Source organism: Thunnus albacares, chromosome 4, assembly GCF_914725855.1.
Source record: "Thunnus albacares chromosome 4, fThuAlb1.1, whole genome shotgun sequence".
NCBI lineage: Eukaryota > Metazoa > Chordata > Actinopteri > Scombriformes > Scombridae > Thunnus > Thunnus albacares.
Genome location: NC_058109.1, coordinates 25425308 through 25442542, shown reverse-complemented (window position 1 = coordinate 25442542; position 17235 = coordinate 25425308). Strand labels below are relative to the sequence as shown.

At 43.3% G+C, this 17235-nt stretch overlaps 1 protein-coding gene across 4 annotated transcripts in view; it reads right to left on the bottom strand.

Moving 5' to 3' along the window:
- Positions 1-17235, bottom strand: part of LOC122980395 (plexin-A1-like) — a 192211-nt gene that overhangs the window by 81602 nt on the left and 93374 nt on the right. For all 4 annotated transcript variants that reach the window (XM_044348347.1, XM_044348349.1, XM_044348348.1 and 1 more), the window contains exons 5-7: positions 4623-4723; positions 2146-2269; positions 1119-1272 (exon numbers count right to left, since the gene is read on the bottom strand). In XM_044348347.1, coding sequence (XP_044204282.1) covers positions 1119-1272; positions 2146-2269; positions 4623-4723 — 379 coding nt within the window. The remainder of the gene's footprint in view (positions 1-1118; positions 1273-2145; positions 2270-4622; positions 4724-17235) is intronic.

Below are 17235 nucleotides of genomic sequence, written 5' to 3'. Positions count from 1 at the left end.
TAAATTCATACCACACATACCACATATGTCAAAAACTTTCAAAAAATTATTCAATAAAGAATAATTCTGGCTTATTGGGTGTACATAACATTGAACAACAGATTTACTGATATGGCACACTTTAAACTCTCATTTCACTTGTGTGACCTCAAAAGATAATACACACACACACACACACACACACACACACACACACACACACACACACACACACACACACACACACACACACACACACACACACAGAACGAGAGAAACACTGTAGCTTAGCAACACACCACTCATGTCACAGCCACAGTAGGGTGGCATTAAAAATAGCAGCACCAATCAGTGTTTGGATGCCAGAGCTGATGAGAACTCATAATGGGGCATAATGGGCTCAGTTGAAGAACTACTGAGATGTCGCTTTGAGAAAACTTCGAGCGCACTATCTGACATGTCTTCAGTGCTTTGAATGCAGGTAGCAAACAAGTTTTTATCATCTTTGTGGTGTGACAGAATTGGACATGAAACAGGTGCATAATCGCTGCAAAAAAAAAAAAAAAAAAAAAAAAAAAAGGATGCAGATATTTTTAAATATAACGATAAACCACACTGAAGATACTGCTTTGAAAAGAAGTTAGAGGCGTAACCAGTGTCGTTTAGATAGAAAAAAGTAAATAGAGTGAAACTGACAACGGTGCATAATGCATGATAATGGGAATTCAAAAACAGTTCTATTTCCAGTAGAAAATGCAGAGTTGTGTTTGGGGCTTTGAAAGGGAAATGGGCAAGCGTTATTGGTGGTGACAAGGTATTCTGAATATAGACAGACTAAGCAAATCATCCAGTAACATTAAAATTCTGTTCTGGTCAATGCGCAGCTCGAGACTTCTCCAATTCCTCTGTACAAAAAGAACTAGAACTTAGGAGGAGACATCAGCTCATGTTGATGGGTTGATGATGGACAAACAAAACACAAAAAGTGTCACACAGAATAAGGAGTGCAAACATAAAGAGCTCATTACTAAATTCCTCACATATGTCACCATAACTGTCACCCTATATCCCCACCCCGTCTACCACCAATGACCTCACTACCCAATGACTTCATCACCCTTTGCCCTTCCTGTCCCGACCTTTATTCCTTGTGATTGGGATGACGTCCCGGATGGAGGGAGACAGGCAGAAGATGTGTCCACCCTGGATTTGTCCTTCCGTCTCCACGTAGTCCTCGAAGGAGCAGTTGACCCCCGCTGACAGATCGGGCACATTACGAGCCTCGAGGACCAGCTAGGGAGAAGGAGAGAGGGAGACAATCAGTACAAGATCAATGGAAGGACATGGTGTACATGGATTGTTATAAGATATGACATGAGGGTTAATGGGCGTTGAGGGGGAGAGAGGGAAGTGTGAGTGAAGCTTTGGGTATGTGTATGTGTGACAGAACCAGGAATAAAAAAAAGGGTGAGCACTTGTGCGTGCGTCAGTCGCAGCAGCAGCTATTACAGCAAGGTTAATGTGTACGTGTTAATGTGCAGAAAGAAAGTGTAATCAGTAAAAACTATGTGGTTACACTGAGAAGCCACTGACAGAATGAGAGCTGACACACACACACACACACTTACACACTTACAGATTTGCATGACATAGCTGGCACAACTGAGAAAAGCAAATTCCTAATTAAATCCACATGTACATTGTCAAAAGTTGCATTGCTGGTGTAAAAGCATGACTTTTCCATAGATTTTCATGACTGGATGTGAATGTAAATGTCCACATCATTACCGATTGTAGTAAGCATCACAGCAATGACATAATGTACATCCACTTACAGATGCGCTGTGTGATCTGTGTGCTGCTGTTTCCCTTTTTCTGTTATTGTTTTCTCTAGTCATGTGCCAGTTTGCTATTGTAAGCGTTTCAAAGATTTAAAACCAAAGATTAACTCCTCTCTCTTAAAAATGTATTTTAATTTGAATTGTTACAACACCGGAATAAAAAATTGTCCTCATGTGATGTGTAGCTGCCTGATTAGATCTATGAGAGGAGCTTAAGTCTTTCAAGTGTGCGTTTTATACCTTTCTAGACTGTTGATGTTGTTTTTGTGATTTCAAGGTGATACATTTCCACTACAATTGAGTCCATGGACATGGGAAGACATACCTGGACTTCAGACATGGTGACAGAAATGTTTTTTGGTTGAACGGTGAGCTCCACACACTGCCTTTGGTCGGACGCAAACCTCTGGGGCTCTCCTGCTCGTTCACAACGGTCCTTACGTGAGCAACTAAAGAGCAGCAGTAAAAGAGAGGCAGACAGAGTCGGGAGAGGATAGAGGATACAGGGTAGAGGGTAAGGAAAGAGAGACAAGGGAAGAAAGAGAAGTATCCTCATGAGAAGAGAGGTAAGAGGAGAAGGAGAAAAGAACAGGTGAATGAGACAAGAAGTGAGAGGAGGAGAGAAGAAATGGATATGAGCAACTGTTAAGCTAATATGACAATCATATTAAGATGACAAACATGCACAGCCATCACCATCACACAGAAATAGGAGCAATAATAGAAGACAAATAGGCTAATAGCTTCCCCTTGCCATTACTGTAGGCCTTTACATCATTACCTTATTGGCCCTGACATTTGTGCAAGAACCACTAAGCTATATGAACATCCAGTCCCCCCCCTCATCTTTTCAGTTTACAGCCCCACCTGATTCAAACTTCTCAGGAGATATACAGTCAATCATTAAAGTTTCCCCGAACCGTAAAAATGATACACTTCCTACCAGCCGCATATCAATGGGGTCAGCAATTTCCCCCGCTCATTACGAGCCAACTGATCGTGCTAAAAATCAGCATACAGCCCTGTATTGTAGCGGTTTTACTATTAGCTATTCATAATGCATTAGCTATCACTTCACCTTCGCGCTAACAACTGGTCCTGGCGGTGTGAGGAAAGTGCTGATGTGGCGCTCTGTGAGGCCTTAACAATAAAAGGGAGGCAGAAAAAAAATGCTAACTGCTTCCTTCGCACACAGCCCCCCATCCCCTCGTTTAGTTAGCCTTCACTCGCGCTCAGCAGGAAAAAGCTGTTGCCAACCACTCCCCTGAGAGTCACACACACACTGTACAGGAATGAGCAGAGACGCACAAAGGTATGTACACGTTTTCTCATTATGGACCTCTTTTCCTTCTACTGCTCCTCTGGTGTGTGACTGTATGTATTCATGTGAATGAAGTGTGCTAATTTGTCTAGAAACACCTGCGTTTTTGTGTGTGTGTGAACGTGTGAGTGTGTGTGTGTGTGTGTGCCTGCGTGCACGCACTCCATTCAATTCTACTGTTGATTGAAACTACCATGGCTCTTAATAAGATGTGGCTAAAAGCACCAGAGGGCTGAAACGAGGCTTATAAATAATTTGCCTATTAATACTTGCCCATTTTGTCTGCGGGGGCCTCAGTCTGATTTGGCAACACTATCAGGTAGGAAATGAGCAAGCTGCGTTCAAGACACAAGGTCAAAATGTGCCCAAATGGAGGGTTATCGCCAGTTCAAGACCATCATGATTGTGTACGTAATTTTCAAAGATGTGTGTGTGTGTGTGTGTGTGCGTCTGCTGAAATGAAGAAACCCAGGTGGTATATTTGTGTGCATGTGTGTGTGTGCCTGGAGGAAAGACAGGTTGGCGATATGTTCTGTAAGTTTAATTAATGTACCGAGAGATGGCATTATGCCAAATGCTTGGGGTGATCCAAATTTGGTTTAACATCCTGTCACCTTTCAATAACATGTAACTGTTCTCACACTCTCCTGTGTGCACACACACACACACGCCCTCCAGTCAAAGGGAGAAAATTGAGAGATTACATACAGACACAGTGTTATATCACTACAGCGATAGCAGGAGTGATTAGATTTATTTTCTAAACATTACCACAAATCTCAACCATCACTGTTGCATACCTAACCTTAAAAAGTCATCTTAAAGCAAACACAAGACACAGCACAAGTATGCTAAAATCTGTTGCCAAGTGTTAAGTATTAAAAAGTACAAACTCCTTACATACACACACAAACAATCTGAATACCTCTAAGATAAATGGGGTGTCTGTGATGCAGGCTGCCAAGCCATGTTGTTATTTATGGGCTATTAACAGTTTTAGCCAGTTGACAAGCTAACACAGGACAAATGCATCACTCCGCTCTTCAGTTCTTAAAGTTAAGATTTCTTCTATGAATCATAATTATGTGACTTATTAATAGGTGTTAGAAGCATTTTACCAATGTTATTAAATGTTGTTAAAAATAGTTTCTGAGGTCAACACAGGCCACGCTCCAGTAACAGCTGGCTGCATCAGTCATCCTTCCACTCTGCTGTGTGCAGAGTTAAGGTGCTACAATTTGGACTCTACAGTACATGTGTCTGTTAAATTATTTTCTATGGGCAGACTTTAAAAACGCAGGACTTTGTGTTTGTGTGTTACTATTCAGGTGCGGTCTTCTTCTCCATCTTTAACAAAGTGTTCTTCTTCTGATATACTTCCTTCATCATTTTCTGATATACTGTGCACTGCAATGGGCTGCACGTGAAGCATACCAGGGTGAAAGTGAATTAAAGTGTGCGTGACTGTGTGTGGTACTTACACATTGTGGAGGACACACCATCCACAGTGAGGGTCTCTGGAGCCCAAACACTCCCCACAAGTAGTGTACTGCTCGCAGCTCTCCACTGGAACTCTCACCACCTATAGGGAGAAAGCGAGAGGAATAGGAAGAGAGAGAGGGGGGGTGGGGAGGGGGGGGGGGAGGGAGGGAGGTGAGAAATAATTAGTATCCTCATTGTAATCAAACTTGTGAAATGAGAGGTGTATTCAGCTGGATGGAGATGAGCAATTGACAGCTTATCAAACTGATTCAATTTCAAACTTGTGCTCAGCAAACAGTCGCAGTGTGTGTGTGTGTGTGTGTGTGTGTGTGTGTGTGTGTGTGTGTACATTCCCCTGAGAGAAAGAGAGCTATCCTGTGAGAAGTTTGTTTCTTTGTGCATGTGTGTGTTCTGGTGAGCGATTTTGGTCCAGCGGTGTGTGACAGCCTCCAGTGAAGCGTGTACTGGAGAGGATTTGCAATGCATGCTGGGACACCTGACAGGTGGCCCTGGCAACGGTGTGTGATTGACAGGTGACCTCAAAAACCAATGGGAGGCAGAGGAGCAGAAGGACAGGACAGACCCTAGTGTGTGTATGTGTGTGTGTGTACATGTATGTATGAGACAGCCAAAGTGTGAATTCAAGTGTCTGAACAGAGCCTGTGCAACAAGGCCACTGTGTGAAAGGCGTCTGTGTGAAAAGACTGTGTGTGTGTGTGTGTGTGTCAGTCATTCACAGACACACTGGATGTACGAGCTTTGTGATAGGCTACAGATGTTGCCTAAGAAACAAGATCAAGTGTTCAAGTTAGCCCTCCACTTCAGTTAAAGGTGATGACAGATGGTTCACAACATGGCCCCAACGGGTCTGAAAGCGTGTGTGTATTTCAAGATATTCACAAGAGATTGAGTGTGTTTAAGTGTGTGACAGACAGATTGCTAGCATATGCGCAGAATGCTAGTGAGCTACAAAGTAGGCACGTGTGTTAGCGTGTCTGTGTGTGCACATGTGCTGAAAGTGTCAGCACCGCGTTCAACTTTTCTTCACCATTGGGCCGCAAGCTGATGAGTCGCTTGATCCCTGTTTCATGGTGTGTGTGTGTGTGTGTGTGTGTGTGTGTGTGTGCATGTATCAAGTTGCCACTGCAGGCTACTTTTAAATCATGCAGCAGAGAGTGAGCCGGCTGATCAGTAAGTAACAGCATTTAACAACCTTACCCTTGGGTAACACTATTATAGCGTGGACACACACAAATTTTACTATGAGAACCCGTTCCAAGTGGTATGCATGGACTTAAATGGTGGCGGGCCAAGTGGAGACTGACTTTTAGTCAGTAGGGATGGGAGGAGGGCGACAGGGAGATGTATGGAAGGATAAGAGAAAAGAAAACATATGGAAGAGAGAAAGCAGAGGCCCGCAGTAAGAGATAAAGCTGGTTAGCTGCAGGATGGAAACTGGGCGGACAAAGGAACGCAGCGCTGAAATATTAAACTGGGGCCAAGATTCCTCCGTGAGCTTTAAGTACAACACAGATATGATACAGATATGACATGATGGAACTCATTTATGCTCTGAAATGCTTTGTATCAGACTGGCTTCCAGGCTTTTTGAAGGAACAATATTGCACTGGCAGAAGGCAGACAGACAAAAACACTTGACACTATGAGCCGCTAATCCCCCTTTTCTTTCTTTTCTCTTTTACCTCCTTTCTCCGCTATACATTTAGCTGTTTCCATTACTCTCCAGGTTCCTTGCGCTTGTTTATCTGCCCCCTGATTTACCGCAATCTTGTCTGAGATTGAGAGTCATCCTTCCCCGAGCATCTCATTCATTCATTCAACAGAATTCATTCTACAGACTGAAACACGCTGTTACCCCTCAGCTCTTAAGTCGATACAGACTTCAGTACAGTAGCTTTCAAGCTGGCTAGCTGCCCAGAGCCAGAGAGACAGATGAAATGATGCAAACGAGCAACGGTAGGGACCGGAGGAGCAAGAGAGGGAGGTGGTCATCTACTGGAAGTGCTTGGGGGGATGGATGAATTGAGGCAAAGTGAGGTGTAATGGAAGACACACACAGGGCGAATTGGCGAGGACATTGTGCTGAGTAGATGGGATATGGTGGCAGACGGCTGCTATGTGTCATTGTCAGAACGAATGTGAGTCTCGTTTTCATTTGAAAGGAGAGCCAAAAGAAGGATGAAACAAGGGATTGGTGTGTCTTAGAAAATAAAAGGGTGACGGAGGGGGGGGAAAGGAGTGTGAATGAATAAGCAGATAATGGATGGATGGATGAGGAAAAAAGCAGCTATAATTGAGGATATGTGATTGGACACCTTGGGAGGAAAAAAAAAAATTCATCACAGGATGTCTTTCATATAGTTTATGATTTAACAAAGAGGAGAAAATGGAGTGAAGGCGCGAGAATGGGCTGTTCCTTGTATCACCGCGGACGCCAACCGATTCCCCCTCTCTTCTTCATAAATCATTATGACTGTGATTAAGGACAATGGTCCACATAAATCATACTAACACTACGGGCTCTTGGTGAGCTAGCATAACCTTATCACTGCCCTGTGTAATGATAGATATGGCCTATTGCTCACAATTGTTCCTGTACTAGTAGTAGTGAAGGCACTATGAGCTCCATTCAGTGGGAGTGGCAGAAAACTGTTGATGTGGTTGGGGGGGGGGGGGGGGGGGGGCTATGATGGTTGTTTTTCCCAGTGGGAATATAAAATGCTTTACTGGAGCTGGGAATGTACTTGTATAACTGCATGTAGATCCAAAAAATGTGTGTCTGCATGTGTTGGGAATCGAGCCTACCCGCAGACACACATACACACATGCTCGCTCGCTCGCTGTCTTCCTCTTTCTGTCTCTCTCGATGGCTCTTTTAATGAAAGCCAATTCCCGACAGCGCGCCACATTACTCCTTTAAATGACCTTATAAACCAAGCCCGCCATCTCCTCTCTCTTGCCATCTCCTTATTTACAATAGCATCCACCGCTGTAACTCAATTCTCCTTCCTCACTCCGGCTTCCTCGCTTGTCAACCCTCTACCCTGACCATATCGCAATGCCATGACATCTCCTTTCTGCTATAAACTTTCCACCTTTCCTCTCCAATCTGTTTTTACAGAGCGCCATCACCTGCCTTTAAACGTCCGGCTAACAGGCTTTGCGACGGTCACCCCCAAAACCCAGAGGACCTGTAAAGCTTTCAGCGCAGCTTTTCATTGGTTGTTAAATCTAAACACATAAAAGGATCGGCCTTGTTGCGGCTTCTTTTTTTAACATTCAAACACAGGGAGAGTCTATAGCAGAGGACAAGAAGAGGGGGTGTAGCGAAGATGTCTACCAGAAGAGAGCCCTCTTCTCTGGGTTACACTGACTGGGAGCCAAGTGGAAGAAATCGCAGTTTATTTTCAGTTATTTTTAGATATCTGCTTAAAGTAATGTCTGTGTCTCCCTGAACAACTTACCACTGAACCTCTTTTGCTTAACATTTAACCTCAAACAGCTCTAGTCCTGTAGCTCAGGGACCTACAGTACTTAAATTTGGTTATACTGGACAGCTCCCAAAGGTCAAAGTGTAGGATGTCAATTTAAGGAAAGAGCAGATATACATTTAGGAAAACTGTATGTATTTGGAAAAAAATGTCACATATACAGCTGCCAGAAAAAATCTCATAAACTTGTGGCTCTTTTATTGCTTTTTTTCCTTTCAGCCAAAACTTTCTCTTTAATCTTAACTAGCAGTGGCTAAGAAGAAAAGAAATTTGGAGAAAGATTCCAATTTAAACAAAACATTTTATATGTAATACATTTTCCTTGCTACGGTTTTTCTTATTGAACAGTGAAGCAGCGGAAATCAAGTGGTAGGAGGATGAGGACGATGAGGAGAGGTTATCCCCTGTCATCACTCCTCCACTGCCTCCTCACTGTAAACTCACATTAACCACACCTGCGTTATTTCGATAACCGTCAATCATCTTCCATCTTCTCATGGTTTAGTCTGTGCTAGCAGTGAACAGCTATGTGCACGTGTATATATATATATATATATATATATATATATATATATAGAAAATAAAAATCAATACCTACCTACATTGCCAATAAATGCTCCGGGACAAGTAAGGCAGAGAGAAATAGACATAAAAACAGATAAAAGTGGACCCTGTTTGATAGCGTGCAACTGTAGCTACAAAATATGTTGTGGCTGTCATTACTGTGCAGTGACTGTAACTCATGTTGTCACCTTCTGCTTTGGCATCAGCATCACTGTGTCACGCCTTCAATGGATCATTAGAAGTGGGAGTGCTAGCTGCTCCTGGTAGCTTTTCCAGCTATCCCTCAGGCGTAGCGCAGATACACAGCTCTCAACAGGGCGTCCGTGTAAGCGAGTTAGTTCTTCCAGTGCTGGAATACCTGCTCAGGGGGGCCGTATGTGTGGAGGGGGTTGGATTGTATCAAAGGCCGGGGTTAGCATGTGTGCATTGACTGGATTGTAAGGGGCTTAGGAGATCAATGGCTGGCTAGGAGCTCGATGTGTTGACTGGTTGGAGATAAGCGGCAAGGCAAACAGGACTAGCAGAACTTGGCGCTGCAAAGGAAGGCGAGGCGCTGAAGGATGGCTGAAGAAAGGGAAGATGGGTAAAGGTTGTGTAGCGGGAGAGATGAAAAAAGTGAGAAACAGCAATCACGTTATTGTGTTCCCTCGAAAAAATCATCTGCTGTCACATTCGGTTTGCTGAATGATGGCCAAATACTAAATCGGTGTTACACTGCAGAGATGTTATTGACAGATCTGGCCATTATGGTCGACTCAAATTGTTCGCTGCAGACCTGTTTTAGTGAATTAGGTCTTTATGTGTCACAGTGGAAGAAAATAGTGCCTACTGTGATAGCGGCAATCTCTCGTTTTCTCTCTTAAAACTCACTCCTGCCAGTATTTTTTCAGCCCACTGCCCTTTCCTGCCCTCCTTCGCTATCTTTATCTCTCTCACATTGTGTTTTGTCTTCTGTTTCTCCCTCTCGATTGGCTCTCCTTCACTTTCGCCTCCTTAATTTATCTTTTTATCCTCTATCTCCTGCGCTGGGCTCAGTTGTTCATCCGCGCCACTGTTTTTCCTCCTCTGAAATACTGTTTTGATCTCCTCTTCTATACACCATCCCGATGAAAACAAGAGGCAGATCAAACAACTTATTTATTTGTCATTTGTGTGTGCACATAGCCCACGTTCAAGGCCAATAAAGATGACAACTCAAATTCACGTCTCCTAGGAAACTGCTGTGAGGCAACATATACACGGTACACACACACACACACAGGGTGCCCACAAAAAGACTGTGCTGCAGCTGCATTAATACTTTCTCAATGTATGAGTCTGTGTAAGCATCTTCAAACGAGAGGCACTTTCAAATAAAATTGTAGTAAAACTTTCGATAAGCGTTCGACAAATCTCTGAAAAAGAGAGCCATGGACATGAAAATGGCTCCAGAAGCGAACAACATAAGAGGCATCTGTGTGTCTGTGATAGAGTTGAATAATGATGATAATCATTGTTGTTGAGCTGGAGTTTTAGCTTCCAGTCTTGGTTTTTACCTTTGAAGACATTTTTTTTTTTTCCAACAACAACAACAACAGAAAAAAAAGATAAGAAGATAAGGCTTTATCTTTGAGGGGAGGTAAAGTATGTCTTAAATAAGTGGAACAGTAAATCAACAGTTAGGAGTGGCTACACAAAAAAAAAAAAAAAACAAAGAGAAAAGTGTGAGTGAGTAAAAAAAAGTAAGACAAACAAAAGTTTTGAAAAAAGAAAAAAAAAAAAAAAAAAAGTGGAAACTCATCACTCTTCATCACAATCCTCCTCACATGGACATTCCCATTAACTTCCAAAAAAGAGCTAATCTCACACTACAGGTCAATACACTCTCTCATTCTTTGTGTACCTATTTCTCCATAATACTCCAAATGTGAGAGAGAGCCTGACAGAGAGCGAGAGAGAAAAAAACGAAGTGGAATGAGAGGAGCACTAGAGGAAAACTGAGACAGAGACAAAGGATGAGACGGAGATTGAAAAACCGCAGAAAATAAGGAATTGGAACAAAGAGACTGTAGAGAGAGAGAGAGAGAGAGAGAAAGAGAGAGAAAGAGGTAAATGTGACCGGCTAAGGTAGACAGGCCTAGAGGTCTTCTAATTAAGTGAGGATGGGAGAGGCCGGCTGCCTGGTAAATGACTCTGTCACTTTAGTAAATGGACTTGGTGAGGAGTGAGGAGCCACACAGCTGGCATTTTCATTAGCACTGCCAAGCGACCCACCACCATATACACAGACAGAGAAGCAGAGGCCCTGTTCACACCTGGTATTAACATGCGTCTTGGGTGAGCCGATCACAAGTGGACAGTTCTAAGTACGTCGGTTCACACCTGGCATTAGAATGTGTCTCCATATGCGTCTCGAGTGACCACTTGTGATGGGATCTCACTTCCCCCGCTCTATATGCAAATATACGCATACATCATGTCCGTTTGCAAAGACCAAATGCATTGTTTTTAACCAGCGGGAGGCAGAAATGCATTTCCTATACCTAGTCTGCTGGAAATTAGAAGAAGAAGAAGTGTGCAAAGGCCTTGGCGCGCGGACAAAATCAAAACTCTTCGGACCAAATGGAAATCAGACGGCATGTTTTGTATGTAATCCCTCCATAAAAATCCATTTTGCCTGTTGTTGTGGCTTCTTCTTGTTGTTGTTTTGCGCTTTAATATGACACCGTTGGCGCACAGATATATGTATTTCCACTTACACATAAGATGTCAGTTGAGTAGGTGGTCCTTCAGTGTGGTCCAGGACACATTCACATACACACCGCTAAAAGAATGTGGCCATATGCAACCCAGTCCCCCTCTAAATGTGGTCTGAGTGATCGGATCTAAATGCGTCCTCTTCAATATGTACTTAGAGCTGTCCACTTGTGATCAGATCATTCAAGATGCATGTTAATGCCAGGTGTGAACTGGGCCAGAGATGAGGAGGAGGAGGAGGAAAAAGAGTGGACAAATGTTGCTTTTCTATAATTGCTCTCAGAGGAGTTGCAGTGTGAAAGTAGCCCTGGGTGAATTGATTAATCGTCAACAATTTAGATGACTTGATGACTCATTTATCAAGCTGCACATGGAAAACCTGTGCCCACTCCAGCTTATTATGTGATGTTTTACATCACTGTAAATTGAATACCTTTGGGTTTTGGACTGTTGGTCGGACAAAACAAAGCAATTTAAAGAAATCACCTTGGGCTCTGAGTACTTGTGAAATTAAAAGAAAACAGTCATTAGTTGCAGCCCTTGTTATTATATGTTCTAATGTCTCTCCAACTGTATTCTATTGGTATCGTGTGATTTCTTTTTGTAATTTCTGACAGTGAACACTCGAAGAAAATTTGATATTCCGCTTTCCCACTCAGCTTTTCCCCCCCAGTTGATACTTCATAACTAGGTCTGATGAGGCTTGCTGTGCGTGAAAGTTGAAAAGAAATTTGACTCAAATTCAAAACAATTCCCTGCGCTGTCATGCATGAGCGACACTTCATTGTTCTCATCACTGCGGCTTGTGGTTAAGGCACGCGACTGAATATAGTGATGTGCCACTCTGAGCGGATCCGCGGGACCATGCCAGCTTTTGATTGGCCTCATTCCATGACAATCAGTCTGAGCCACATCTTTCCGCCCCAATCACTGCCAAGCAACAGGAGGACCGATTGTACGGCCGATTGATAGTGATTGAGAAGAAAGAGAGAGGAGGGGGAGACGGGGGGAGAGAGAAACCATTAACCTCCCTACCCATCTCAACCTCTTTTCTAACCCTATCAGTCTGCTATATCACGCCATCCTTTGGGAAAAGACGGCGGAGTAAAACAGAGAGAGATGAGAGAAAGACAGAGCTATCTAGTGACAGCTAGACTTCCATTAGGACCGATAGCATCACGTACAAGACAAGTGTATGAGCACACTTCTCTGATGGGGCACGCACACACTCAATCAAGCGCACACATTTTTTTTTTAAAAAAAAAAAACAGGAAAAACCACAAGAGATAAAGATACGACAGGAAGGAGGAATGTGAGAGGAAAGGCAGGAAACACAATTAAGAGAAAGAGAGAAAAGACAGAAAAGTGTCTGAAATATTAGAAGACATGGAAATCATCCCTCTCTGGTTAATTACGGCATCTTGGTCAATCTCCTCACATATGTGCCACTGTTAGAGGGAATTAACATTGTTTCTCTCTATTTTCCCTCCTTTCTCTTCTTTAATCATGTCACAGAAAAGAGGAAACCCCATTAATTGGTAGAGAGGAAGAGGAGAGTCAGATAGAGCAAGAGAATGTGGGATTCTTACTACCAGATGTCACGTTGTTAGTCATGTATTAATGGGGAGGGGATACTCACGCTCTTTTCCATTGTTCCGTTATATACTTGACAGATTTTTGTATTTTACTGGAATCACACTGCTTCTTTATTCCAATTTTTCAAAACATTTTGAGATCGTCATAATTGTTTGCCTTTAAATGTGCAATATGTTAATAAATAACTGGAACAATATTGGATTGGTAGAGATAAAACTTCTTAGTTGCCGCTCACAAAAATGCACTGAATGTTTTCACATTTCGGCGTCTCCTCCTTCTTCTCCACACTCATTTTTTCATTCTCATTCAGCTCCCCGATTTGACTCTGGTTTCACGACAATGTATTAAGAGTACCCAACTGACAGTACAGACATTTGTCCTTACAAAAAAAGGGACAAGAGGTCTAAGAATGTCGACGTCTGCATATATGTGAGGGTGTATCAGTGTATGATTAACAGTATTGTGTGTGTGTGTGTGTGCTCGGTCCTGTGCTGACGAAGGTGCTATAATGGTTTGAACTCTTGTAATTGAGTGCCACATACCTACATGGCGACACCCCCACCTGCACCAGCAACCCTCCCTTCTAGTCACTGTACTCCTGTCTTCGCCTCGCTGCACCAGGTCTATTAACATTTACATAACAATGACCACCTCCTTGCTCAAAGTCTGCGAGTGAGAGTGTGTGTGTGTGTGTGTGTGTGTGTGTGTCTAGGCATGTGTGAGTGACTGGTGTGCAAACGTATATATGTACGCATGTGTGTGTAGTATAGCACACACACGAGTATTCATTCACGCCTTACACTGCCAAGCCAGTGACTGGAAAAGAGAAAACTGGAGGTTTGATACTTAGCGGGCTCGGTTCATGAATAAATCAGAGGAAAATAAATAATTTTTTAAAAACTGAGAGAAAAAGTTCCCCCCTCCCCTAAATCGATTTAAGCGTTTGAACAAATCTGATTTGCTGCGCGCCACACGTACACCCTGAATGATAAAACACAGTGTCAGCCTGATGTTTAACTGCTGCATTTGGTGCTTGTTAACTTCCTAAGTTCCTCAGTTGGCCAGAGTTTGATAAATTGCGGAAAATGAATCTTTGAGCTACTTAGAACTGACTGATTAGCTGTATCTAGTTCACTAAATGTCAGTCTTGATTGATACAACCAGCTGCTTATTATGTGTGTTGATGTCAGTCTGTGCTAATGTGTTTGCTAACGAGATTGGCAGCGAACCAGTAATATATGAATGTAAACAGACGACACACACACACACACACACACACACACACACACAGGATTGATGGCTGACGAAACCCTCTGGGTAAGATATTACTTGAGGCCCTGTTGAGTGGGCCAATAACACAATACAGACCATTGTTTGCTATTGTAGAGACTCAAACCAACAGTTTGTGAATGGCACAAGCACTTATTTTGTGTGTGTTTGTGTGTGTGCGCATGTGTGTATGCACGCATGTGCATGATTACAGATTCCTTGGAGGGATGAGAGTCTTGGTGAAATGTGGAGGGGGAAATCTCTTTCAGATGCTGAATGAAAATTCAGACAATGGCGTTAGCCCACACACACACACACACTCACACACACACACACACACACACACACACTCTCACAGAAGTGTATGTTCAAATGCTGAGTGTGTGTGCAAGTACAGTTTTCTACAAAGACATGCAGATGTAGTTGAATCAATGCATGAGCACACGAACCAGCACTGGTACAAAATGTGATTGAGATATACATGCTTTTATGTGCACACACACACACACACACACACACACACACACTCTATAACACTATGCAGCCTTCTTGACACTTGAACAAAGGTTGTCTCATGCATACACAGAATACATCATTTCCCACCACTGTATCAAGCCTTCCAAGTCCTTCTCGTCTGTTTCTAGGACGCTCACGCAGTCCCTCTTCCCAAAGCGGAGGAGATGAATATTCATGCTTTCAGCAATTAGCCAGCACCACGCTCCGCACCGCTATCATATGCATGGGTGCCAACAAAGACCCAAGGATGTGTGTGTGTCCGTGTGTGTATGACACTAAGGCTGAGTACAAGAATGGCAGCTGTGGCATCAAATTCAGTCGGAGCTTTCTACCTTTTTGGCTAGATAACAGAAGAGGAAATGATTTGATGATGGAAAGTCTTGACTGAGCCAAGACACCATGAGGTGATGATTTCCCACAGTGCCAGTTTTTGTACTGACGAGAGATGCTTCAAAAAGTTAAAGTTGGGTGAAATTGTTCTAAGTGCGGCTTTTCACATTTGTGTGAAAAGGAAACAACTTGCGCTGACAAATGACATTTAACTCAGTTGGGTAATCTGAAAGTAAATATTTCCCGTTTCCACCAACAATAACACAGTTTTGAAATATTAATAGGGCAATGTGTGTGTGTGTGTGTGTGTGTGTGTGTGTGTATAGCCTGGTAGTGAGTGAACAGACCTTTATCAATAAGATTTCGTCAGCTGGTGCAGACCGTCACATGTTTTCTCACACACACAGTCAAACATGATTAAATGTTCACATGTGATAAACACAAACAGCACGCACACAATAACAGACAATATATATAACATGAACTAAACCAGTCCAAAATAAACTGATTTAAATTTCCTGTAATAACATACTGTCTCATCAAACACACACACACACACACACACACACACAGCAGGCCGTCCTCTCCTGCTGTCATATCCTCCATTGATAATAATGACAGTGATGAATATAGCTGGAACGGAGCGAATCATAAATCACTGGGCCTCGCCCCTAACTCTGACTCACTGCCTGTGCCTTCATTTGTGTGTGTGTGTGTGTGTGTGTGTATGTGTGTGTGTTCTGTGTGTGTTTGTGGGGGTGGGGGGTGGGATGACTTGTCGTGGGCTACGCATCAGTGGATATGTCCAGTGACACCTTAATGTGCTTGGCTTGTCTGAGGAACCCCCGCAGGCAACTGGCTACACACACACACATACACACACGCAGATGTCTACTCGCAGGATGGGAGCGGGCCTGTGTGGATCTATTTCATGAGGAAATAGGGGGAAAAAAAGGAGCATGGCTGCATTCCTCATGCAAGCTTACTGGTGTGTGTTTGTGGTTGGATAAACGTGCGTGCGTGTCGTACAGTAGTGCCCTGCTTTAGCTGTAAACCAGCCTCCTACCACCATGCCTCAATTCCTCCACCTTCCCTTCATCAATCCATACTTCTCTCTATTACACAATTTTCCACCTCTGCCTGCTTTCAGAAAGCAAGCAAGCAAGCAAAACTTTATTTATATAGCACATTTCATTCCAGGTGGAAGCACAATGTGCTTCATAGAGCGTGAGCTGCCACGGAAGTTGCAACCGCAAAAACTATGTAGATAGTTAACAAGGTAAAACATTAGACTTAAGTAAACACAATTAAAAGTAGGAATAAAATAAAATAATAATAAAGACCAGCAAACCAGAACCAGACTATTGAAAGGTGCAGCTAAAAGGGAATGTTTTCAGTTTAGTTTTAAGAGACGGCAGCGTTGGAACACACCTAACATGATTAGGTACAATGTTACAGCAGCTTGGAGCATAAAAGCTAAAAGTAGTTTGACCAATTTTTGTGGAGACCCGGGGAATAACCAGACGGCCTGTTCCAGATGACCTGAGGGGTCTAACTGGTTCATTGCTCACAAGCATGTCAGAGAGATATTGGGGTGCAAGACCAAGAAAGACACCAAGTGTGTGTGTGTGTGTGTGTGTGTGTGTGTGTGTGTGTGTGTGTGTGTGTGTGTGAGTGAGTGAGAGAGAGAGAGAGAGAAAAGAGGGACACAGCAGCAATAGTGAGAGATCATTAAAAACATGGGAATGGGATCAGTAGAAGGCAGTTGAGAGGGGAGGACTCAATTTGGGCTTAGATGGAAACATGGGAGTGTGTGTAACAGTCGAGCTGCGGATTTATAAAAGTAGGGATGGGGGGCATAGCGGGATAGATGGAGGGCAGAGGATAAAGATGAGGGTAGGATGGAGGGCGAGAGAAGGGAATTGCCCCCTCCAGTCATTAGTGCTGGAAAGGGGGTTTAGCTAGGAGGCCTGGCAACCCCAGCCCCCCGCTCTGCTTAACCCAAGCCTGCTAACCATTAATGGGGATCAAACACACAGCGAGATGAAGGTGTGTGTGTGTGTGTCTGTGTATGTGTGTGAACATGGGG